Below are 25,005 nucleotides of genomic sequence, written 5' to 3'. Positions count from 1 at the left end.
AATTGACACACTGTAACTGACATATCTCAATTTAAAAAGGGGAAAAAATTAAAGTATTGAATAACTATAGGGATGATAATTTAAGACATGAGGCAGTAGAAAAACTTCAAGTTGAGCATCTGGAGACTGCACTGAATTTAGGAGAAACCACCATATATCAGTGGTTAAGTCTATGGCGAAAAGCCTTGTGTTTGCTGTGTTGTGCTGTTGTGCTGTAACGCCCCAGCACTGCTGCTGATGTGCTACTACTCAAGTCACTGAACCGTCTTGGTCTCTATTCCCACCCATTCTGAATAGTAATACCAACCCTTTCTTAGGAAGGACCAACTCCTCGCTAAGCACCATGCAAAACATCTCTCATTTATTATCTCATTTAATCTAACAGCCCTGTTATTAACCTCATCAAATCTGGAAAGCTCAGGTAAGCTAAGCAACTTGTCTAATGTCACCCAGCTAATTAGTGGAAGAGCTAAGATTTGCACCCAGGTCTTCTATCATCAGAGCCCAAGCTCTTAACCACCATACTGTATTTTCCAGAATAAGGTCAGTATCCTTGAAGTCCTTCCTTTGATTAAAAAAATGAAGAGATGGTTCTTAGGTCAAAAGTCAAAGAGCACTGTTGTGCTGCTCTGCTGGGATGTCCAAATAATCTCGCAAATTCCACTACAAAAGAATGCAGACACAGAACCAGCCACAGGTGTATCCCTAAGTACCAGTTTATCAGACATGAAAAGAAGACTACGATCTCTTGCCTCTTTTGAAATTTCCTCTTACTAAAACTGGAATGTGGGTAACTCTAGTCTATACCTTACCTTTTAACAGCTGGGAAGACAATGAGAGCAAAAAGCCTTGAAAATTAGCTGTTTCTCAGGATGCAGAAGAAAACTCAACTCTCTGATTTAAACATTAAATTAGAAGGAGAAATAAAGAGATGAAACCAAATTCTTTCTCCCGCCTAACTGAAACTATCGGGATGTGGGCTCAGTAGCATTTCCCTAGTTAGGAGAAAGAAAATACACAGTTAGCATCCTCTGACTGCCTACCACATTCTCTTATTCTTTAATTATAAGACCTCTGGTACCTGGGAATTCTTAGTAGTCTCCTGCAAGGAGAGTGAGCTCAGAGGAAGCAATCTCTTCTCCCACCTACACTCTAACTTTCCTCCTTTCCTTCCTTCCAGCCTGTCCAAGAGCACCCCTGTTTGGCTCTCCTCTTTTCTCTCTCTCTCCAGCAGGTAGAGACCCCTCCACACAGTATCAATGTGCAGCTTCCTTATCTTTCAGGATCTTTACCCTCTGTACCTGGCTGCTCTACCAATAAGGTATTCCCACTCTATGAAAATTGTTTCCATCCCTTAACACATACGTACATAAAGTCTCACTTTACAAGAACCAGGTCAGCAAAAGATTGATAAAAACATTTACTCAACTAGCAATATAGGACTGAGCTGACTTTGACCTCAAAAGACTTCCTACAATTTTAAGGTTAACATCCATTGTATGAGATAAATGTGTTAGGTCTGGTGAGAACTGTCCAAGATTCTAATTCAACAAAAATTCTGAGATAAATTAATAAATACTAACAAAAACAACAGAATTTTCAATTACTCATGTATGCAACACATTTATGGAGGATGACGGAAAGAATGCAAAGATGAACAAAGCTATGTTCTAATTTTCAAGCAGCTGAGAGTCCAACAGTCAAGATAAAATATGCACAATTAGTTTTAACCCTGCATATAACCAGTAACTCCCACAAGAAAGGTACAGACACTTCCTTCAAAAACTTAGAGAATTAAGAATTCTAACTGAAGATATCATGGGAGACATACTGGAGGAAGTGGTATTTTGATCAGTCTTTAAGGGAGAGTTAAGAAATGTGCAGTTGTGGAGGTGGAGGAAGGCATAAGATTATTTGGACAAATGCAGAGAGGAGGATTTAAGTGTTTTCAAGTAGAATTACACAGCCAAATATTTTTAAATATTGAAATTTCAGTTCCTTTTTTTCAGTGCAATAGAAAGTATTAGTTGCTAATGAAACTGCCACTCAAGAAATGTAAAATAAAATAATATAACACATTATCAAAAAATCAGTGGGGACTCAATATTTTAAAAAACACATTTTCTAGCTCCGTCACTAGCAAGATGGCTCATAGCAGCACCACCTGTGTGAACTGCCAACTTTCATGCATATCTCCAGTACCTAGATTCAGATCTCTGAAATGCTTGCTGGCAGAAGAAATCAAGTCTTAAGCCAATAGTTGTTTGGATGTCTTAGAGCAAGAAAAATCAAGATGGCTCTAGAACATGTTATTGCTATGGAGCACTTAAGCTTTCAGAGGTTTATAAAGCAATATGAAAAGACAAAAGATCAGCTTAGTAAGTCTTTCAGTGGCCATGACATGAATATTTGAGTGGCAAAGAGAAAAGGATTTAGTAAGCACTTAAAATTAGTTGAATTTGCATCTATAATGGTACTTAAAGAAGAAACGTTATTGTAGTATATCAAAAAGTGGTTATAATGAAACAAAAGTGTGACTGTAATAGTGTGTACTTAATATTTTATTAATTTTAATATGTAGGAGAACGTTAACATATCAAGACAGGTATGTTTTTTATTAAGTATATGTTCATTTACTAAGGAATGATAAAACTTCTCTTTGTAAGTAGGAAAGGGTTAATTAATTTTAAAAATTCATAAGATAATTATTCCTAGAAAAAGTAAGAATTGTACTAAGAATAGGAATAAATTATTAGGACCTATAAACCACATACAAATGAAGATGAAAACAAGCCAGAAGTTAGAGAGTACTGGTGGTCACACACAAGCTGAAAGATGATGCAGTTGTATGTTTGTTCCAGTGTAACAGAAGAAATGAGCCACAGAGCTGCACTAAGGTCACAGATTTGTTATCTCATCTCTTATGAGAAAAAGCCTCTAGGTTGTCCTCCTAAATATAACAAGATAGTAACAAGGTAGGCACGTCTTTCCAATACCACTAACAGACCAGCTCCAAAAGTAACAGGGCAATGGTTAAGGTAAAGTGGGCACTGCAAAATTTAAAGAACAACTCATTCTGGGGAAAACACAAGGTATTGAAAAAACTAACCTACAAAGCATGAACTTAGAAAACACGCTGATCTAACAAGTGAAGTCATAAAATGGATTCCAATCAGACAATCAGTAATTCCCATTTGAAACAGCTCAGGAAGAGAAAGAGGACCCATGGTCCCAACAAAGAACAAAGTGGTGATAAGCAAGGGCGTGTAAGCTCAGGGATCTGAAACAGTATTATTCCTCTTCTGGAACCAATAAAATTACTGCAACTCCAGCAACATATGAAAATACGTATAACTGTAACCTTACAGAAGATCAATATAACTGTTTCAATAATTCTCAGAAGTGAAAAAACAAGTAGAGAAAAAATTCAAAAAAGAGTTAAATCTACAGGGTTGTTATTTAGAATGGGTTAAAATATAATCATAAGTTTGGAAATAATTGTACCTGTGCAACACATTTTTCTGCTGTTTGAAGTGTTTGGCATGTACAAAGAAACCATGATACTTTTGAACGTTCATCATATAATGGCTAGTTTTCGTATTAAATGTTTGAGTTTAAGAAATTAAGCAGTAGACAAAGAACGAGGACTACTGAGTGCTCCTTAGGCATTAAAGTATCATAGAACAGTCATTTAAAAAAACCACACACCACTACAAAATAACTAAAGCTCTACTAGGTCATCGGTGACCAATACCATTTGAAAAATGCAGATTCCCTTAGAAAGAGAGGGGCACGCCTGGCTCCTGGGTGCCACGTGCAACATGAACCCTCAGAAATTTATCCAAAGGCTCCCCAAGCACGGGCTCTGTACTTTTTTGGTAGACTAAAACAAACTCTAAATGAATGGTAAATGAGAGAACTTTCTTTTTATGGATGAAATCTATGGATATAACATGATGTGGCCAAATCTATGGATATGATAAAAGCAAAAAACTGAACATTCAGTCTATTTAGGCTGAAAATGACTCAAAGGATCATTCACACAATGAGCAAGTGGGCCAGGAAGAATCTTGGAAATGACAAGGAACAGAAAGGAGAAAACTGATGAGCTTCTTTATTATTGCTATTGAGATATAGTTGGTGTATAGCATCATATTAGTTTTAGGTGTACAACTTGATGAGCTTATTTACAAAAATTCACAATGTAATGAATTCTAAGTGTGAAGTCTGTTGTCCACCAAAGAGATTTAGATGCTATGGCTAGGTGAGATACAAAGAATCTCCACATAACCAACGTGTAAGCTTCAACAAAGTGGCTTTAAAATTACTAATTCTAAAGAAATATAATCAGAAGTTGACAACACTGTGTCTCATTGTTTCTTACCTTCCCTGGTTTGAGCTCAATGGTGATAAAGCACTCTGTTTGACTCCTGGTACAGATCGTGGCCCCTGACACAGACAGAAGTTCATCCATCAGGTTCACACCATCTTTCTGGAGCACAGTGACTGATTTGTTAAACGTGACTCGCCAAAAGACCTTGACATCTTCAAAAGCTCTAGGAACAAATCAAAACCTATGCAAATGCAGTCACAGAGTGCATTACTCCTGCAGCTAAGACCGAATGTGTTACCACTGTACCCAAGTGTACCTCTTCATCCAAACCACGGGACTTACTTTCTCACTGATAATGCTGAAAATAACCAATTCTCCCCATTGCAGCTAAGAAATTAAAGCCAGAGTTTACGTGGCATTGTTTGACCACATTCTATCCAATACTGATTAAATATGTATTGAGGTATAATTCCTGATATTATGTATCAGGAATGTGAAAAGAAGTTAACATTTTTCTGCCTATTATGCAACAGAAATATGCTCATTATGCAACATAAATATGAAAATAAAAATTATAGAAAACCTTGCCTTCAAGTAAACATTCTTTTATCTTTTAACAAGAATCCTCCTAAATGAAAAACACTATTGCTAGGAATGGTTGCTACTCTACAAGTAAAGGGCAAGAGATATTGTAAAAGGTAGTATATATACATGTACATGTGTGCATACCAAGTACATGTACATGATGAACATTCAGAAGATGTGTACTATACAGTACTAAGTTGCAAGCAAAATTTTGGTAATCCAGCTCTCCCTAACAGAAAATGGTTGTATATGTGGCATGATCAGAGAATAGTAAATATGATGAAGTGATGACTTATATAATCTGGCATCTGTATGGCACTTTATAAAGTATAAAATGTTCAAGGTAACCCTACATTATGCTCATAAACCAAGTGTAAGTCACAGATTAGGAACTAGAGCATCTGAACACTGACATGCCAAATTCCCCACCACCTTCTTCTATCAGCATTTCATCCTGTCTCTACCATTTTATGAATTCAAATTATACACTGTATAGACACACAGGATATTACATTTCCATATATATTCAAACATACCTGTTTGGCTGCCTTGAGACAATAAGATGCAGTGTGTTCATATCAGCTCCTTCACCCAGCTCTAGTCCACTCTGGGACTCCTCCCTGAATCCTATGATGCCATTGTGAAGATCACTCCCTGAAAAGAAAAATAGAGAATTACAAACTTGAAAGTATAACAATGAGTTTAAGCTGGAATGAACTTAGGGCCCACACTACACTGAAATAATCACTCCAAAATCTTGCCAACATACAAGCGAGCTTCTCACATGAGAGAAATACCAGTCAACGGCTCCTGCTGCTTTTCATTTCTCAGTGACCCAGGTTTGCAAAGTGATCCTAAAACCAATCAGCCTCAAAACCCACCTGTACCCCTCACCCTGGAACTCCTGAGGTTTCACGTAGGCAGTACTTCTGTAAGAAAACAGAAACCCACTGAACTGTCCCAAAGAGGGAGAGCTAGTGGTCACCAGCCCCTACTTCACAGGTCTGAAGCGTGAGCAACATGGAGCCAGCAGCTCAGGGTCGTGCGCGTGACTGACCACTTTCATCCCGGGGTCTCGTGTGTGTTCTGTCTCAGCCAGACTGCCCATCCTCACCCTCAGCACTGAACCACTATGAAAAGCCAGGTGAGATGATGGGAACATTGCAGACAGAGTAAAGAAACTCAGGGTACACAACATGCAAAAGTGCTGGTGACACTGTCAGGTAAATTATATCACGTGACACCAAGAGGAGTCAATCACTTGCTGTGTGTGTGATGCCACGTGTTATGTAGGGAAGGTAAACATTAGGGAACTTCGTCGAGGCTCAACTGACTGATGAGTTAGGCTCAGAGCTGATAAATGGGAATTTGCCTGGAGAGTTAGGCTCAGAGGTGATAAGTGGGTAGGCACCGATATGCTGTACTGGTATAGTACTGGCATGCCATACTGGTATGTGCTGGTATGCCCAGCTGACTGAGGAGCACTTCCATTTCAGCTGGACCACAGCTGCTGTCCTGAGTCCCTAAAGAACCCTCTGCCACCATCCTAACCAATGTAAGATTTTCCTATGATCTAGTAACTAACAGGGTAATATTTGGGACAGCCAAAAGCCTCCAGCAACCAATGTGATTGGTCTCTGCCTCTGCCAAACAAACTGCTAAATATTTTGACTGTCAGCTCTGGTCTTATTTAAGCTATTGTAATGAAATATCTGTGTCATGGAATTGGGGGAGGAGGCTGCTCAGTGCCAAAACAATTTTAATAGAAATACAAAGACGGCATTAAGCTATTGTGACTCAAAATCAGTAAATAACTTGGAGAACAGAATTCACAATATTCGATAAACTGGAGGAATAAAAATAAATGAAAATTCGAATTGGTGTAAATTTACAGAGTAACACAAATGGCACACTGCTAGGTGTAGAAGGAATTACACAATTGTAAACTTATGACTGAATTGTAACTGAATGGCCAAAATAAAATTCTAGGAAGTATCAAATCCTAAAAGTGGATCATAAACATATTTATTCTAAAAATTTCCTTTTTTAAAAAAAGAAACATAAGGCAAAGATACTAAATGATTTAATCAACATCTCTTAATTAGTGGCTGAGCTGGGTCAAAAATATAGGCTTCCTAATTTTTAGTTTTCTTTCCATTATACTGTTTTATAATAGCATCATCAGAAACTCCAAAATACTGTGTAGAACTCATAAATGTCTGCATAAAAGAGCAGAGTAGGCAAGACTCCTACATGACAATGCCTTGTCAATACTCTAATTAGTATAAGGTAATGACAAGTTGAGCTCATCCACTTAAAGAAATACAGTATGATTTCAGAGGAAAACTGCAAATTATCACTAAAAAATTTTATAACATACATGAGGAACTCTTAAAAAAATCACTGACCCATACACACGTACAAAAGTTATATAAACCACACTGGTTCAAAAGGAGAACAGAAGAAAATAGTTTAAATCTATTTTCCAACAAATATAGAGAATTTCTGACAATGCGATCTTAGACTTTGGGATGATTTAGCGAAAGTGGTTAGGAAATTCAAAATGAGGTTTCTAAACAGGATAGGCAATCATGTGTGGATGATTAACTATTTTCCAGAGGAAAAACATGAACTTAAGTATTTTCAAGGCTTACCCTGTATTGTGAAAGTACAGATTTATAGATTGTTCACTGGCTCTGAGCTACATGACATTTACAGCCCATTAAATTCTAGCCTGGCACCTCAGAACAACACCATGAGTTCATAACATGGGTTCAAGACATAGGAAAACAGTTTCAATGCTTTACTATCAGTGATTCAAGTAATTCACCCTCTTAAATTTAAGACAGAATGATCTTACTACAAATCCTGTACCACAAAAGTTCATTTTTATCTCCATCATTCCAAAGATATACCTGTGATAACGATCATGGCAAAAGCTGCAAACCCCGCGTCATCCTTTCCCTTCACAATCCGTGCGCCCCCTCGTGGGTCTGTGAGAAACACATAGAAGAATTCCTGTCCCTCAGGCTCGTCATCATCTAAAATTTGAACCAACACATTATGTTCTCTTTCTCCATCTACAAATGTAAGGATAAGGGTTTGCTCTTGAAAATCTTCCTCTTCAGTTGCCCATGTTAGGTTGGAAATCGTAGAGGCGTCAGGAAAGGGCAATGCATTTGGTTCCCTCTGAGCAGACCTTTCACCAAAAGTTTTAACTGTCACACTGACATTGCCAGCAGACCCACCAGTTCTTCGGACAAGAACTTTCGCAGCATTAAACGTGCCATTCTTCACCTCCTCTTCAACGTAAACAACGGGTGGCCCAAGACTAAATGTTCCCCGATCGGACACATCTGCAGTTACAGTGGCCACGTCAGGCTTCTCAGAAGTGGCAGATGTACCAGGAAGGGTGACAAGGCTCTCAGCGGCGGCAGATACACCAGATGCCTCTGTTTCGGTTGGCTGTGGAATGGCAGGTACCTTGGTGGTGTCAGGGTATGCGGGGAAGGAGGTGGCTTCTAGAGGAATGAGAGCTGTGTCAACTGCTGTGGCCACAGTTGTCTTGGTGAAAGAAACATCCATTCCTGCCAGGTCATCATTGTCCAATATTGTGACCACTGCTACACTGAAATCTATATTTAGGCGTGGTCTCCAATCAGCATCGAACTTTTGTAATCCTCTAATTTCTACGGAAGTTAGATTAACATAAAAAATTTCCTCTATCTCAGGAAGCTCATCATTAATCAGAATTATTTCAATATCAGCCTCAGCTTGGAATTTCTGAAAAAGCAGCTCCCCGTTGTGAACAGGCTCAAAGTCTTCCAGTGGCTTTGCCCTTCCTGCAGTTGTCTGATAGGAAACTTTAATAAGATCCCCGTGGAACCCATACAGTCTTTGTACATGTAATCTGATCATCTGTGCATCCTCTGACACGAGGATATTTCTTGAACTAGAGGAAAATTGAAAGACTCCCATTGGTTCAATTTCAGCAACAGTGAAACCTGACCTGGAAAAAAAAAATTAAACCATCAGAGAATCGAAGCAAAACATGAATCCCACTGTAGAGATTCATCTTTCACACAGTTAAGACGCTGCTTGTGAGGGCATCTTAAAAATGACATGCCTTTTCAAATTCTGTCAAGCCCTACTCACTTATTGATGAATACACCAGAACACGAGAAACACAAGAACAGGAGCTGTCATCGCAGGTGGCGGGTCCTCACAAGTGTCAGCAAAGGGAAGAGCTCACAGGGCTCTGGTCTGCTTCTCCAGTCACCCCACAGCAGCCCTCTGAAGGGTCTGAAGCGCCAGGCTCTTTCTTATGATCAGCACACGGGAACCAGAAACTCTCAGGATGCTCTGGATGTCAGCCAGATTTCTTATCTAACCTAATAGCAATAGTTGCCTCTACTAGACGTAAAATCCTTGTTTCTTTCTATCAGCCAGTAATGGGACTATTCTCTCACACAAGTTTTGCTAAAATTTTATACATGAATCGGTGATGACTGAGTGATTTATTCTTAGCTTTTTCGTATGGAGTTCTGTTGTGAGTTACTAGTTATGTTAGAAGTAACAATGGTAGCCTATCAACCTAATCCAGACCATAGACATAATTTCTCCGGCTAACAATTTTTTTTCATCTAAATTTGAATATCTTTCAGGAGGACAGCTCAGAGCTCATCACTCTCTACTGTCAATAGTGGTTAAGAGTTCTGATAGCGGCCAGACAGCCTGGGTTCAAATCACGGATCCAACACTTATTAGCTATGTGACTCTGGGTCCATTATATAATCTATCTGTGACTCACTTTCTTCATCTATAAAGTGGGACTAGCAATCGTATCTATGTCATATGGATGTTGTGAACAATAAGAGTAAGAGTAAACAAATATATATATTTGTTATACCCTTTGCAATGCCTGGCATGGGGTAAGCACTGTAAAACTGTTAGCTATTATTGCTATTGTTAAAAGCATTTGAATTTGCTACCCTGAAATATGTTCTGTGTCCAAACACTTTTTAAATGGTATATGTACAGTATAAAGCCTTATTTGATTCTGCCAACCAACATCTCCCACACGTAAACATGTATACAAACATACTTGAACACACACTGATTTTTCCAACATATTTTTCCCATTTTCCATAAGTAAACTGAAGAACAGAAAATCAAGGAACTTTCCCAAAGTCACACAGCAAGTAAGTGGCAGAGCCAGAACTAAATTGAGGAGTCTGGCTCTAAGATCTGCCCCGTATTCTGATCAATCCCATCTCACATACGAGAAGGGTCAACTGCTTTTGGCCCGAACCTGTGTATCTGCAAATATACCGACGTAAATTACACTCAACAGAACTACTGGTACAAATGACGTAATTATCCTCCTATGATGTCTTATTCTTACTCTTTATCCCTTGGGGAAATCAGGTATTTCTGGCTGCCTTTCAGAAGACATCATGGTTCTTATCATAGGAGATGTCACTCCAGGCCAACATTCTCGAGGTAACAGTCGTGATAAACTCTTCAAGCAAGCAGTGGGCGGTGACTTCGCGAAAGTCAGCCCTCCATGGCATCTCTGGCATGCAGGCCATGTGTTGCTCTACACTAGAGCTGTTTTTGCATCTGCTTCAAGAAGCTTCTGCTTCTCTCTCTTCTTTTTTTTTGTTTTTTTGTTTTTTTGTTTCAACTGGTGAATTCCAGCATATTCCTCAGAGACTTTCTTGGCTAAGAATCAAGCTGTTCTTACCGAAGTTGAGCCCCACCGGGGGCACTGCTTTGCACTCCTGAGAGGTGAATAACAAAAGCCTCTAGTCGCCCAGGGCTAGGAAATGTCCACAGCAAGACTCGTTCACTTTCTTCTCCATGGGAAAAGGAAAGACTCCCTGACAGGGAACATGAAAAGGGGAGAAGTGTTTCATTTCTGAGCTCTTCAACTGGGATTCAACTCTTAAAAATGTAGTGAAATATTTTCTTTTCCAAAATTCTATGACAGTCTACAAAAGGTAAAACATTTAAAGTCAGTGGAGGGGGGAGGTAAATAAACCTATAGGAGGGGCTCCCTAGACCACACAAACCGTGCCTTCAACCCCCGTCTGCTTTACAAGGTAAAGGCCAAACCATCTGACAGTTGCATCTCACAGAGCTGATGGGATAACTAAGAACTAAAGTAGCTGGAATAACAATTGCTCTGCTGTCAGAAATATCCAGATGAAGACCCAAATGGATATAAACGTCTGTCTCTTTTGATTACTGCATGGACCACATTAGGTTTTCAGAAATAATTTTAACAAACTCCTCATATATAAACATACTAGTCTGCTTAGTGGCCACTATTTCCAGGTGAGGTATGACGTTTTTAATTTGACTGAATAGTTTCTCTCATTCTCACCAAGCAGCCTGTACAATTCTGACCACTTATATATGAGAGTATTGTATTAGAAAGCAAATAGTTCAGAGTGCAGACAGAGTAAGAGGATCCAAGAAAATCAGTGGACAATGATACATTTCTGAGTCCTATGGGGCAAGTCCTAGAAAAGCGACAACTCACCCAGTTTGGGGGTCATGTTGCCAACAGCGAATTCGGGGACTCCTAACCCAAGAGCATATCCGGCCGCCCAGGAAACCTCGAGAGACCCATACGTGCCTCTCCTAGAAACCACGGCTTGGCTTGTTCCAGCACTGATGTCCGTGAGTAGAAAAGCTGTAGATTCAAATCCAACCTAAGGAAAAACATGCTTAGAATATTTTCTTTCTAAAGGTTCTTGTTTTCTGAAGAATGAGTTAAAAATCAACTCTCTCTTCATTTACACAATGTATTTCCTTGTTTTAAAATATATTCAATTAAAGTGTAATGTTTAAGAAACGACATCTGAGATTTGAAAATGTATTCTACTTTATAATTCTGATTGTAGTTTATAGCTCTATTTTTTATCAAGATGTAAACCTTTGAATTAACAATAAAAAGAACTGTAATTATGATTAAATGAAAGCAAAGATTAAAATTACATTTTATTATGATTTGTTCATGGGTCTTTATAGAACTTGATTTCTCTATAACTGAAATTTGACTTCTTTCTAAGATATAATAATAAATTCTTCATTTATGAAGTGAGCACCATGAACTAGATTTTCTATTAAGGTTCTTTTCAGTTATTTGATTCAATTTAATAACTTTTATTGAGGATCAAAAACTTTCAAACATCTTTTTCATCCACATCAAGTAAGATCTTGTTTTAAGGGCAACCTTCCCAGGGAACCCTAGAAGTCACAGATGATTCATAGACGAAATAAGTTCTGGTCAAACAGTAAGAATGAAACCAGATTCCTGGCTTCACATTGTTCTTTAGACAATTCAGTTTACCTCTTTTGGTCCTAATTTCTACAAATCTGGGAGATCACGGGATCAACAGTTCTCTATTAAGATGCACTCTCTCCATTTTAAATTGGGATGGAGAGTTTCAGAAAAGTGTGAGAAGGTGCCACAGGACAGCTTCTGAAGCCACAAAGAAGAAAAAAAAAAACAAAACAAACTTCATTTGACACCAGCCTGGATTCCTACTAAAGTGAGATTTCTGCTTAGCAAGTGCCAAAATGTGTATCTTAAACCATGCCTGCTACATGGCTAGAGCTTGTTTGCAAGTATCCTAGCCACATCTCTCTCTCTCACACGCACACATCACATACAAATACTGGTAAGGAGCAGAGAGGTACTCCAAGGACAGGGATACATCGTGACTGGCCCTTATCCAGCCCTTTGAGGTGACACAGTGTTATGACAACATGTATGGACAAGGAGTAGAAAACAGTTTGCTACACCAAATGAATAGTTCAGTTTGAAAGGAATCCTTTTTACAACAACCTGTTAACAAGAAGATGATAACAAAACTTCAGAGCATTATTAATTCTATACCCTCATTCCCTCTTGAATAGAGGGGCACAGGAAGAAAACAATCCCTCTCAATTATTTTTCATGCTGGTAGATTCCACTTTAGGGGACAAAGCAAGTTCATTTCCTGTGGAGAAGCAGCCCAGAGGGAGCAACCGAAGAGCATTCCGTTAGCGGCCAGGTCTGCCCATACTCCCGCCCCTTCCTCTGCAGAGACTCGGCATCGGCATCCTGGGCCAGGCCTGCCCTGGTCAAGCTGAAGGAACTCCCACCTGAGGGAGTAGGATGCATGCTGATACCTCATTATGATTTAAAAATTACACACATAACCACAGCCAGAGATGGCAGCCCTGTCTTGTTCATATATTGACAGAATTGGCCTACACCAGAAGCCAGGCCCTCAAGGTGTTCGCTTTTCTCCCGTGAATTTATCAAGTGAGGAGGAAACGATCTTTCCTAAAATGAACTCAGATAGAAGATTCAAATACTTAGGTGTGACCAAGACACAGGCTCTCACCACTAGCGATCATCTACATCAGCACAAACCTGCCACTGTAAAAACAGCCCCCAAATTAAACATTTACAATGTTAGTAAATGAAAAATATTAATTGACGTTTCATTCTAATTTTAACTATTTGGCATAAAATACCTCAATATTAAACATTCATTATCAAGAAAAAACCTGCAAGTTTTGACTCTAGATGAATGTTATTTTTAAAAATCTACATCTTACATTCAAATTCTGCAAGATCCAAACTTTCTAAAACGTTAAAAAGGAAATACATTTTTCCACCCACTGTCAAAAACTGACAAATTACTTTCATATAGTGTATCCATAATGTTCCCCTTGACATTCACAGGATTACTTAGGTTTAAGGAAATTGTGACTCTTAAGAAATTCTAAGAATCTTAGTCCTTCCTGTAAAAGCTGCCCTCTAGTGGTTCTGGGATAGTACCACACCCAGGGCCAGTTACCTGGGAATTGGCAGCTTTCTCAGGGACTGGAAGGACAGCGGATTTTGCTTCCTGGAGAATTTTTGGCATGCCATAGAAACTTTCACTGACAAGCATCACAGCCACGAGTTGCAAGGTGAAATTAGAGCCCAGTGGTAGGAAGACCTATAAATAAACAGTATCAATAACTTTTTTAGTAGTAAAAAATAATTTTCAAAGGGAAGTATTGACATTTCACATGAGTCATTAGTTCTTGCCTTCTTTTCAGTTTCATCAACATATGCACTTTTCCCCCCATGTTATAAAACAAAGAGCCAGCATGAAAACTTCAGGGCTAAAAGTGACAGTCGTAGAGTATTAAAAAAAAAACACAAATTTGCAAATTCTCCCTCTGTGCCCAAATGACCTCAAGAATGATGGGAACCCCCGTAGTAGTGTTAGTGATGGAATCACACGCCACAGGGATGAAAAGAGCTCGCTGGTGAACAGTGTCAGCTCCTGCAATCAGCAAAGTTCACTTCATTCCTTTTCAGGGAATAGGTACTAGTAACTCTAATTACATTTACTCAAAATGGATAATGATTTAGATATACAGATTTTTTGAATATTTTGGACAAGTAAAAATTACTAACGCCATGTATTAGACTACCATATTTTCAAAGTTTTAGAATCCAGTAAAATAAGGAAATCCTGAATCTAAAACCTGCATTTGCTTTAAACGACTTTTTTGACACTTATATTACGTTTTTCCACAGATATGTTGTTACTGATGATGGAGAGGCCCCCAGTTATCCCATAACCTGGAATATTACTGAAGATTCCATGTATCTTTACTGAATGTAAAAACAACCATTTCTGTGAAATCTGTTCTTCTTTTAAATACAATGTACTGGAACACATATCACACTCCTGAAAGTGTAAAATCTGTACTATAGTGGTTTCAAACATGCAACATGAGAACAGATGTTTTTCAATCAATCTTCATTTTTTTTCAAAATGACATTCACTGAACATGAAGCACAGAGCAAGTGCTAAGGAAACAGAAACAAATCACAGTGTCCTGACTTCAATCACGTGCCTCCCTTCTCTCCTTCCCCATGCGGTTCACTGGCTGGGCGGCTAAGGATTTTTTTTTTAGTTCCTATTGTCTAAAGCATAAAGGGCCAGATGTCAGCTCAAAGCACTCAGTCATTTCTGCCTTCCTGCCCAGCTTCTCTGTTCATAGACCCATCCAGCACACAGACTTGCGCGGTGAGGCAGAACCCCAGGGTGCAGGAAATAAACATTAACATTGAACAGGAATAACCGTGGATTTGGGGAAACGCTGGTTTGCCTACAGAGGAAAAGCAGGCAGACTAATCTGAAAAGGAACACAGAAGTTTTCAGGAGTTGAGCCTGTGTTCTGCCCTTCCATGTCCCTGATCCAGGACTACATCACCAATACGAGTCTACATATTTTCCGTCATTCTTGATGGCGCCTGGGCACAAACAGAATTCACAGTCCCATAATAGCCTGTGCACATCTTAAACACTGCTCCTTCACTTGCTTTTATAACTGGTGTTAAAGGGCCTTCTCCTGCACTCGACCGGGAGCAACAACACGACAACCGGGATTGTCTTTTTCATCGTTGCATATGCTGGGCTTCTCACAACAGCTGACACATAGTAAGTGCTCAGTAAATATCAGAATAAATGACAACCACGAATATAATCTTATCTTGCTTTCTAACTTACATTCTTTTAAATGCAGACACTTGTTTCTTTAGCATGCCAATGATCCTTATCGTCAGTGAGTACTTCATAAAAGAAGGCTGTGTTAACCAGGGAGGGTAACTGTTCACTCCCTGGTCCTAACGTTAAACCAGCTTCGAGTCTTCCAGTTTTCAGAACCTAATGGAAACTATTCTGTTTCAAGACCCACTTGAAGGTCCTTCTCTGTGGCTGACTTGTTCAAAGTCTTACCTTTTATCAGGAGGGTAGAGCAGGCAGAACTGTCTGTAACTTATAACTAATACCCCAAACTTTAAGGAGCAATGCGTTATATCCAGGGTGTGAGGGGAGAAAGGGACCACTGGAAAAATCTACACCTTGCCCTAAAAAACCACCTTGGAAGACTAATTCACACAGCAACACCTAATAATCTATGTGCAGTCTAGACTACACACCCTGAAATGCAAGAGAGAGAAGAAACCCACAAAATTTAAATATATTAATGGAAGATATTAATGTGAGCAAATAAGAGGAAGGTCTCATGCATGCATAACTTAGTTAACTTTTATTACTCTGTTAAAAATAGAAATGATAAAAACAAAATAGGGTTCAAAACAGATACAAAGAAATCCAAAGATAACTCAAACAGGAAGTAAGAAAGCTAAGTATCTTTATAAGCTATATCACTAAGCTTTCTAAGCGACACGAAAAGAGGACTACCAACCTTCAAAACGTCCCGGGTACCACCGCAAGAGATAATCTAAAAGCTAGGCAGGTCACGGGTCTTATTCCATGTGATCACATACTTCAGTTTTCTCATACGCAGTCTGAAACTAATTTGTATTATCTACCTTGTAAAATAATAGTGTAATTTCACTGTGGCATGCCTAACTGTCAAATGAAATCTTGCTATAAAATAGTACAAAACTATTCCTAGAAAAATTAAAGGAATGCCTCCTAGTGTTCATTAGCAGAAATTTTAACCTGAATGTGTTCAGAAGCTGATACTATTTTGACATGTATGAGAAAATGTTTAAAAGTTACCTACTTAAAGCAAACTGTATTTTTAGAACTCCTTTAACTTGTAAGTACAATGATAATCTGGTTACCTTAATCCACCTCTCATTTCCCCAGCTTTGCACTCTTTATTCCAGTCTTGAGAATTTGGGGATACAGGAAATGGATACAGAAACTGATGAAACAAGGTCATGGCACTGAGTCAACTTCCCAAAGAGCTTTAGGGATGTAAGAATAACTATGGAACCCATGGCTCCATGTTTTCCATTTATTAAGCAGCAGAAGTAAAAACGCAGTGCACAAAAAATCAAAAGTTGCATACTAGGTACGAGTTGGTGTAATGTGCTAAAAGACAGCCTATTTTCTATTGATCTTACACTTACATGAAAGTAGGATCATCAATTACTGAGCAGGCTAAACTTTGTGGACTATAACAGGAAAACTGCTTCATTTTTCTCCTCTCACTGCTTTGTGGGGTTTCTTTGCACCACCTTTTGACAATGTTGTGGGCAGATCTCAAAGCTTCTGCTACTTTTAAGAAGGTATACACCAGATCTGTATCAATAAAAACGTACATCTCACATTCAGTTAAAGTTCCCCTGTTTATCCCAGTTTTTCCCCGACCCACGGGTCAAGTTCTACGCTGGGAAAAGGATCACGGTGTGATTTTTCAATCCTCCACTCCCACCTGTGATCTTTCAATCCATCTTCTGGCACTTGCAGGGGAAGAGGATGGTGGCTTTGAGACAGGATGACAAAAATCTTGCCTCACTGCTGTAGCTCTTTCTTGAATAACACTGGCTGAACACCAACAGGCATCCAAATGTTTGACCTTTCATGGAATCAATTCAGGTGTTCATCAAAGACTTCAGAATTCAAGTTTTCACCATCCCTCCACAGAAACGATATACTCTTCTGATGCCCTTTTTGACTGTCTCCTAGCTTCACAATCCACCCTGCAGATCTTTATCAAGATGACTCCAGTCTGGCAACCCTCTGGTACAGACTTTCTCAACCATGAGATAACTAATCCCCATTGCTATAATGCTTCCCACATATGAAGTAAATTACCTTCTCTCCTATGCACCTGGAATGACACTAGTTATCCTCCTGGGGGGATCAAGACAAAGAGTCACTTAAATCACTTTCAAATCACTGGGTCAGACTGAGAAAGACTGCTAGGTATCTATATGACCCACCAGAAATCCGTATACTCCTATCACTGTCACCAAAGGGTTGGCAGAATAGTCTGCTATCCTCTCTCCTCATTACCAAACCAACAGAAAACCACAGCCAGTTTCCCACGTTCCAGAATTTCAAGGACAGAAAAGCAGATACTATGTAGCCTCCACCAAACTCCAGGGAACACATCAGTGTCTCTCATTGCACCGCCCTTTGGTAGGAACTCAAGGAAGCCTACAAATATCTTCCTTCCAATAAGCAACCAGGGTTGTGTGTGTGTGTGTGTCAACAAGCAACCAGGGGTGTGTGAGTGTGTAGCATTTGGAACAATTCCTGGAACTCTGTAATCTAAGTAAGTGCCTGCTACTATCTAAACAAAAATATTTATCTCTAAATAAGAATATACTTATTTACTTATTACTGGTAAGTATTTCAGTATATGTATTATACAATAATTACTATGCATTTTATAAGGCATTTTTTATGCTTCCACTTAAATATCTGAGTAATATTTTAAACTGATCATGAGATTAACTAGGGCTTTCTTGAAGGAATTTTACTGGAATAATCAGGAGACTAAAGAAATGCCACAAACCTGACTCTTTACTGGCACCGTGTCCACTTTATATCTGGTACCATCTTTGACCACCAGCTGCCTCTCTTCATTTTCAGTAACAACAGACTGCTCCTTACGATCAGATGATATTCGATATCCAACAGCCACATCTCCAAATGTTCCAGCAAGCCGGGTTATGTTAATTTGGATGAATCTACTAAGATTCTGTCCAATCAGTACTGACTGGTGATCTGAATACAGAGCAAATACCCCATGGGGATCATCATTTGCAGAAACAGAGAACCGTGTGATGCATTTTTCTGGATCCAGTTCTGCTCCTCCCTTTACAGAAACAAGCTGGATCACATAAACTTCCTCTATCTCAGGTATGTCATCTGGGAGCAGAAGAACATCAAAGCGTGCCTCACTTGCTCCATCAGCAATGGTGAAAAATCCTTTCGTAGAAAGAAAGTCTCCAGCAATATCAAACTCACTAGTTAATTTCCAGTAAACCTAATAAAAGGGAAAAAAAATCCAACAAAGTTATATAGTTCAGGATTTTGATTCAAAATCCTGTAAATCAGTTTTCCTCATTATCTCCAAAAAAATCCCTTAAGTGTGCATCATTATATTCAAAGTCAAACTCTCCAAGCAGTTAGTTAATTTAGGAAGTATCCTAACTCTTTTGGGTTGTTGTATGCAATTTGCAGAACAGGATTATGAAATCTCATTTCACCTGCTTCTAAAACAATAACATAATTTGAAAAGATAAACAAGTTAACTTTAAAGTATCTGCTCTACAAATACATTCAATAGTGAACAATAGACAGTATATGAAGGTAAAAAGTGAGTAGATAATCTGATGTTCACATTGGAATTTGTTTTTGTTTGTTTTTAATAAAAAGAGAATATCTAAGATTTCAAGAATTAAGAATTTTCCTCCCTAAACCCCTTATTTTTCCAAGAATTTTTTCCTTCAAACCATAGTTTCAACCAAAGAAGTAACAATTAATCCTCAATATAGGAAAAGAGGTAAGTTTATAGAGAAATTGCACAAAAAATGTTTTGCTAGCAATCAGAAAACCTTGATCTGTTAGATAGATATCTTGATCTGCAAGAGAATCTCCCAAAGTTCTGTATCAATATACACGGAAATACAACCCCTTAAAGAACAGCTGCTAAACAGAAAAATTATATTGAGAAATATATTAAGAATATATTAAGCAATTTATAAAAACCAGGAACAAGCTTGTTAAGTAGGAAAAGCTTCAAATTATGGTAAACAAGAAATTATAAATATAGTTCAGTCACACTCCTCTTCATGATTAAGTGTGAGAAAGATCTTTTTCATCTAATTGTAACTGAATTTAGAAAGACAGCTAGAGCTTGGTGCGGGAGAGCCCAAAGGTGCTTAGATGAACCTGCTCAGCTTCTGTGAAAACTCATATGTCATTTCATTTTATCAAAACTTTAATTATCCAGAACACCCAACTTCCCTGTTCTTCTCAACCACAATTGTTACACATCTTATTTACTCTACTTAAAAATGAAATGCAAAATGATACCATAATCTCTCCTGAAGTGCCCTTGACTCTTTTGACGAAGAAAGTAATGACCAGGGGCCCTTCCAGAGCTGACGGCTCCAAATAGGCCTCCTCAAATAAAGACTCAGGAGCAAACTGAACCACTCCATTTGGATCACCAAACTTTTGTACCTAGAAACAGAAGCAGAGAGCAGAGTGAAAACATACAGAACAACTATGGAGGAAATCACAGTGTCCAATACATCAATACGCAGATAAGCTGCAGAGACGAAAGAAACAAAACAATGACACTTAGATATAATCTACTTAGTTACCTGATTTTGAAAAACCTTCTTTAATATACTGATTGTTATCTAAAACAAGGAGGTTCTCATTCCCCAAGGATAATGGGATTAAGCGTTCAGAAAACTACAATGTGTAGAATTTCAAAAGGATAGTACTTCAATGCCTGAATTTAGCTTTATTCATCTAATATTTGCATCAGTTAAGTTTAGCTAACCTCTGTCTACTGGTTACAATATAACATGGAGAGGGACAAAGGCCCTGCAGTGGTTAGCCTGGCTAGGCTGCCGTGCCTAGTCGTCTGGTCAAACACTAGTCTAGATGTTGCTATAAACGTGTCTTGTAGATGTGATTAATATTTACAACCCATTGATTTGAAGTAAAGAAAACTATCCTTGATAATGTGGAGGGACTTCATCCAACCACTTGAAAGTCTTAGAAAGCAAACACTGAGGTTTCCCAGAGAAGAAGGAATTCCGCCTCAAGACTGCAATTTAGGAATTCTGCTTGAGTTTCCAGCCTGCTGGCCTGCCCCACAAAATTCAAACCCAAGACTGCAGCTTCAGCTCTTTCCTGACTTCCTGCCTGCAGACTGCTTTATGGATTTTGGACTGGCCAGCCCCCACAATCTTGTGAGCCAATTCCTTAAAAACTCTTCCTCTTTCTCCATGTATATATTTCCTATTAGTTCCAGTGCTCTGGATACACCTGACTGACACAGACCCCAGACAAGAGTATTTCCCAAACTTAAAAAAAAAGTGCATCTTTTGGCTTTCTTTTTTCAGTAACCTTGGTCCCCAGCTACGTTCTGCTCCGACGCACTGGGTGGTTCATGCCAAATACACTGAATTCAGATCTGTTCCACTTCATCATCTCACTAATGGAACAAGTACCATCCTTCCTTCCAACAATCTGACTTGTGACTACTTGTTAACTTTTATGCATTTTAATGGCAAAGATGTCCAATGATGTAACAAATGCCTCTTCTCTAAAAGTACTAAATATTCCCCAAACATCAAACTTTCTCAAAAAGTGTAAAGTAAGTATTTCTCACTCTATTAAAGCCTTTAAAATTTACTAATAATCAGGCTATGTAATAAACTAATTTAACAGCCAGAACATCTGACCCACAGGATTTATTATGACTTCATTTGGTTTTATAACTTTCAATTCATCGTAAGTCTATACAGTTTCAACAAATGTAAATGCATTTTCCGAAAAATCCATTAAATTCAAAATATAACACAACAAAAAAAGCAGACTCACAGATACAGAGAACAAACTAGTGGTTACCAGTGGGGAGGGGCAAGAGGCAATGTAGGGGTGGGCGAGTAGAAGGTACAAACCACTGGGTGTAAGACAGGCTCAAGGACATACTGCACAACATGGGAAATATAGCTAGTATTTTGTAATAGCTAAATGGTAAGTAACCAATTAAAATAGCACAAAATTTTTTAAAATTTAAATTTATGTAGAAATAAAAGGTCCCAAAATAGCAAAGGCACTAGAAGAACAGGTAGGAAGGACTTGCTCTCTCAACTACTAAGATATTGCTATACCCACAGCAATTAAGACACTTAATACTGTCACAAGAATTGGAAAACAGATCAAAAGAAATACAAGCCCAGAAAAAAAAACCCCAAAATTTTACGGGAAAAACAAAGTCAGACTTACTGTTAATGTAACATCTTTAGCTCTGGAGTCTAACTGAGCTTCTCCTTTCACGAGTTTAAGTTTAATAATGAAAGTCTTTTCAACTTCAATGTCGTCATGAGGATAGACTGTCAGAATGATGCTTCTCACTCCACCTTCCCCCTCTCCAAAATAGAAGGACCCGCTCACTGGGTCTGCAATGTCTCTATTCTGTGGTGGTAAGGCTTCCTGAGAATTGGGTCCAAATATCTCCCAATCCACCTGCACAGTGTTTGTTTTTCAATAGAGATGATCCATTTTAAACAAAGATGATCAATTTTAAACAAAGAATTATTTAGCAGGATATGTAGTATTAAAAACATACATACATACATGTGAAAACTACTCTAGAATTATTTCCAACAAATTTCTATGTTTTCAACTCATGTGTTTTAAAATGATATTTGCAAATATAAGCCATTCCTATACAATATCCATTTTCATGAATAACAATGTCTAACAAGAAAAATCTGAATACCTGGTCATTTATATAAACTTAAAAAAAGAAGCATAAACTGTCTTGCTGGTGTACAGGTTCTGTCAAACAAAATCTATTTGAATCTGACAATAAAATCATGTGAAAACTTTGCTGGGTCTGCAACCTCTTCTAAATAGGCTTACATAAATTCCTAGAGTAAAAGGAACAATAATTTTCCTAAATTGATACAAGCACCAAAACCTTTATATTGTAATAAATGCATTTTTTTAAGTTTCTGTGCTTTAAAATTGTATACTTTTTAGATCTATGAAGAAAGAAAACTGGGCACTTCTCTTTGCTTCTTTCATCTTTCATCAGCAGTGGACACAGCTGACCAGTTCTTTCTCTTGAAATACTGTGTCCTGTCTTCCTTGGCTTGATACTTACACACTACATACCTTCCTAGTTTTTATTCTTTACTTCTCAGTCTTCTTGACTGGCTCTCCTTCCTCAGATCTCTCAATGCTGGGAGCCCGGGGCTTGGTCACTAACCTTCACATCCCTGTCCATACTCCTTCGGCTGCAGAGTTTCAAATGCCTCCAGTGTGTCAACACCTTTTGAGTCTGTGTCTGCAGCTCTGAACTTCCACAACCCACACTCTACATCCCCCTGCCTCCCTGACCCTTCCCCTGAAGCACCTAGTAGCCATCTCCAACTCCACCTCTGTCTGAGCCACCACCAGCTTTGCCCTGGGCCATAGAGAGCAAGAGCTTTCTAACTGTCCTCCCTGCTTCTACTCTAGCTTCCTGACAACCCATTTTTCTCACAGAAGTCGTAAGTGAGCTGACAAGCTGGTGACATTGACATCATTCCTCTGCTTAAAACTCTCTAATGGCATCCTATGTGCACCTAGACTCATCTTTCACTTGGCTCAGAAAGTTCTCTGTGATCACACAGCTATTGGCTGTGACCTATGTTGTGCTGTTACCCCTTCACCTCCAACCTCCCACACTCCTGCACACAGACCTCTCCATACCTCAGACATGCCAGGTCTGCAGATCTGCACTAGCTAATCCCTCTGCCCAAATGCCAATCCCTCTAACAATTACAAGAGCACCTCTTTCTTACCATTCAGCTTTCAGCTGAAATATCACACCCTTACCATCCAATCAAGGGTTGCCATGAGGTCACTTTTGATTATGTCTCCTGACTTTACATTCCAGCTAAACACTTAGTGTTATCAGATCATTTTCTCCTTATTTATTTGCTTATTGTTTGAAAACTCTATGAGGACAGAGATGAAGTCTGTCTTGTTCACCAGTGTCTTCTCAGGGCCTACAACAGGGTCCTGGCACATGGAAAGCACTTAACAAATACTTGTTTACTTACCGGAATCCTTCATTTAATTTTTAACTTGCTCTTAAAAGAGTTCCCTGAAGACAGCTGTATGCATTATACATTTTCATGTACTTATTAAGGTTTGGAAGCTACCTACACCTACTAGGTAATTAATAAATATTATTGGATGTGAATAAATAAATGAATATATTTGAGGAATAAGAAAACCCAATACCATACTCAATCCATCAAATTATTTGTAAAGCCATGGGAAGAATAACTGTACCTGAATCTCTCCCAAGAGTCCTCCAGTCCGCTCCAGCACCAAGGGTATAATCATTGTGGAACTGGGATTAGGAACAGAAATTTTGCTTTGATTGAGGAATCTTACTACACCAAAGGGAGAGTCACTCTTGGCAATCGTGATTCTGCACACTAGGTGGCGCCCAAGGACCGCTCCACCAGAAGCTCCAATGAGCAGAATTTCAATCGGCTCCTCAAATTCACTGCATAGCAAGAAGGAGCAAGTCTGTGAGTCTAAACATATTAAAATGCTTCTAAAATCCAAATAACCATTCATTTTCCAAATTGGGCATACATATTCAAGGCACAGTAGTCACACATCCACTGGTAGGAAGAGGGTGCTTAGCTAAAGGTACAAATGATCAACTTCCATATTATACACAACCTGAGATAGTTATCAGACTTTCTTCCCCTCTTTTTAATTGTTTAATGCATTAAAGAAAGTGATTTGCAGGATGCTTCCACATTCTGATTAGACTTTTCTAATCTAGGGGAACAAAGATTATTTCTTCCTCTATTTGAGAAAAAGTGACATTCAATCACAATGATCTTCCAGTCCCTTTTTCCCTACTCCAGCACCCTCTGAAGTTTCTCACTTGTTTCTCAATGGGCACATGTGTAATCTAAAATTCTATTATCAGTGCAAAAGACAGGTATGAACTGAAACATGATATTCATTCTTTACACATGTCCACGTTATTTCCAATTATCACTAAAGAATTACCTTTCATTGTCATCAATGATGGAAACATTTATGAAACACATGTCCACGTTATTTCCAATTATCACTAAAAAATTACCTTTCATTGTCATCAATGATGGAAACATTTATGAAACTTAAGTTCTGCCCATGCTGAAAGGTGACTGAACTACCATGCAGCATATAATCGACACCACCAGGAACTGCAGAGGAGCTCTGAGAGATGAAATCGGCTGTCACAAGGCCGTACGTTCCATGAAGCCTCACCACTGGAACCATGACCATCCCAACATCTTCCTCCACTGTAACAGGAATTCGGAATGTAAGTCGTATACCAGACAAACAACCAAACTTTCATAAGGTTCAGTCAAATCAAAACTGACAACTGAATATAACGGTGTAATACAAGCACTCAATTTTTCCATAGTTCATTTATCGCTTTAAAAAAACAATCAGTGAAAATTTCATGACATTTTTTACAAGAAATATAGTGTGTCACAAGTG

General features: G+C 38.6%; 1 protein-coding gene across 1 annotated transcript in view; it reads right to left on the bottom strand.

Moving 5' to 3' along the window:
• ADGRV1 (adhesion G protein-coupled receptor V1) overlaps window positions 1-25,005 on the bottom strand; it is a 471,474-nt gene that overhangs the window by 268,539 nt on the left and 177,930 nt on the right. Inside the window, exons 66-76 of the mRNA XM_074360351.1 lie at window positions 24,602-24,803; window positions 23,785-24,004; window positions 21,724-21,963; window positions 19,789-19,938; window positions 18,263-18,736; window positions 13,780-13,923; window positions 11,466-11,637; window positions 10,665-10,800; window positions 7,834-8,927; window positions 5,455-5,572; window positions 4,385-4,556 (exon numbers count right to left, since the gene is read on the bottom strand). Of these exons, the coding sequence (XP_074216452.1) occupies window positions 4,385-4,556; window positions 5,455-5,572; window positions 7,834-8,927; window positions 10,665-10,800; window positions 11,466-11,637; window positions 13,780-13,923; window positions 18,263-18,736; window positions 19,789-19,938; window positions 21,724-21,963; window positions 23,785-24,004; window positions 24,602-24,803 (3,122 nt within the window). The remainder of the gene's footprint in view (window positions 1-4,384; window positions 4,557-5,454; window positions 5,573-7,833; window positions 8,928-10,664; window positions 10,801-11,465; window positions 11,638-13,779; window positions 13,924-18,262; window positions 18,737-19,788; window positions 19,939-21,723; window positions 21,964-23,784; window positions 24,005-24,601; window positions 24,804-25,005) is intronic.

This window comes from Camelus bactrianus, chromosome 3, assembly GCF_048773025.1.
Source record: "Camelus bactrianus isolate YW-2024 breed Bactrian camel chromosome 3, ASM4877302v1, whole genome shotgun sequence".
NCBI lineage: Eukaryota > Metazoa > Chordata > Mammalia > Artiodactyla > Camelidae > Camelus > Camelus bactrianus.
The sequence above is the reverse complement of the archived record's forward strand: the minus strand, read 5'-3'. Positions and strand labels throughout refer to the sequence as shown.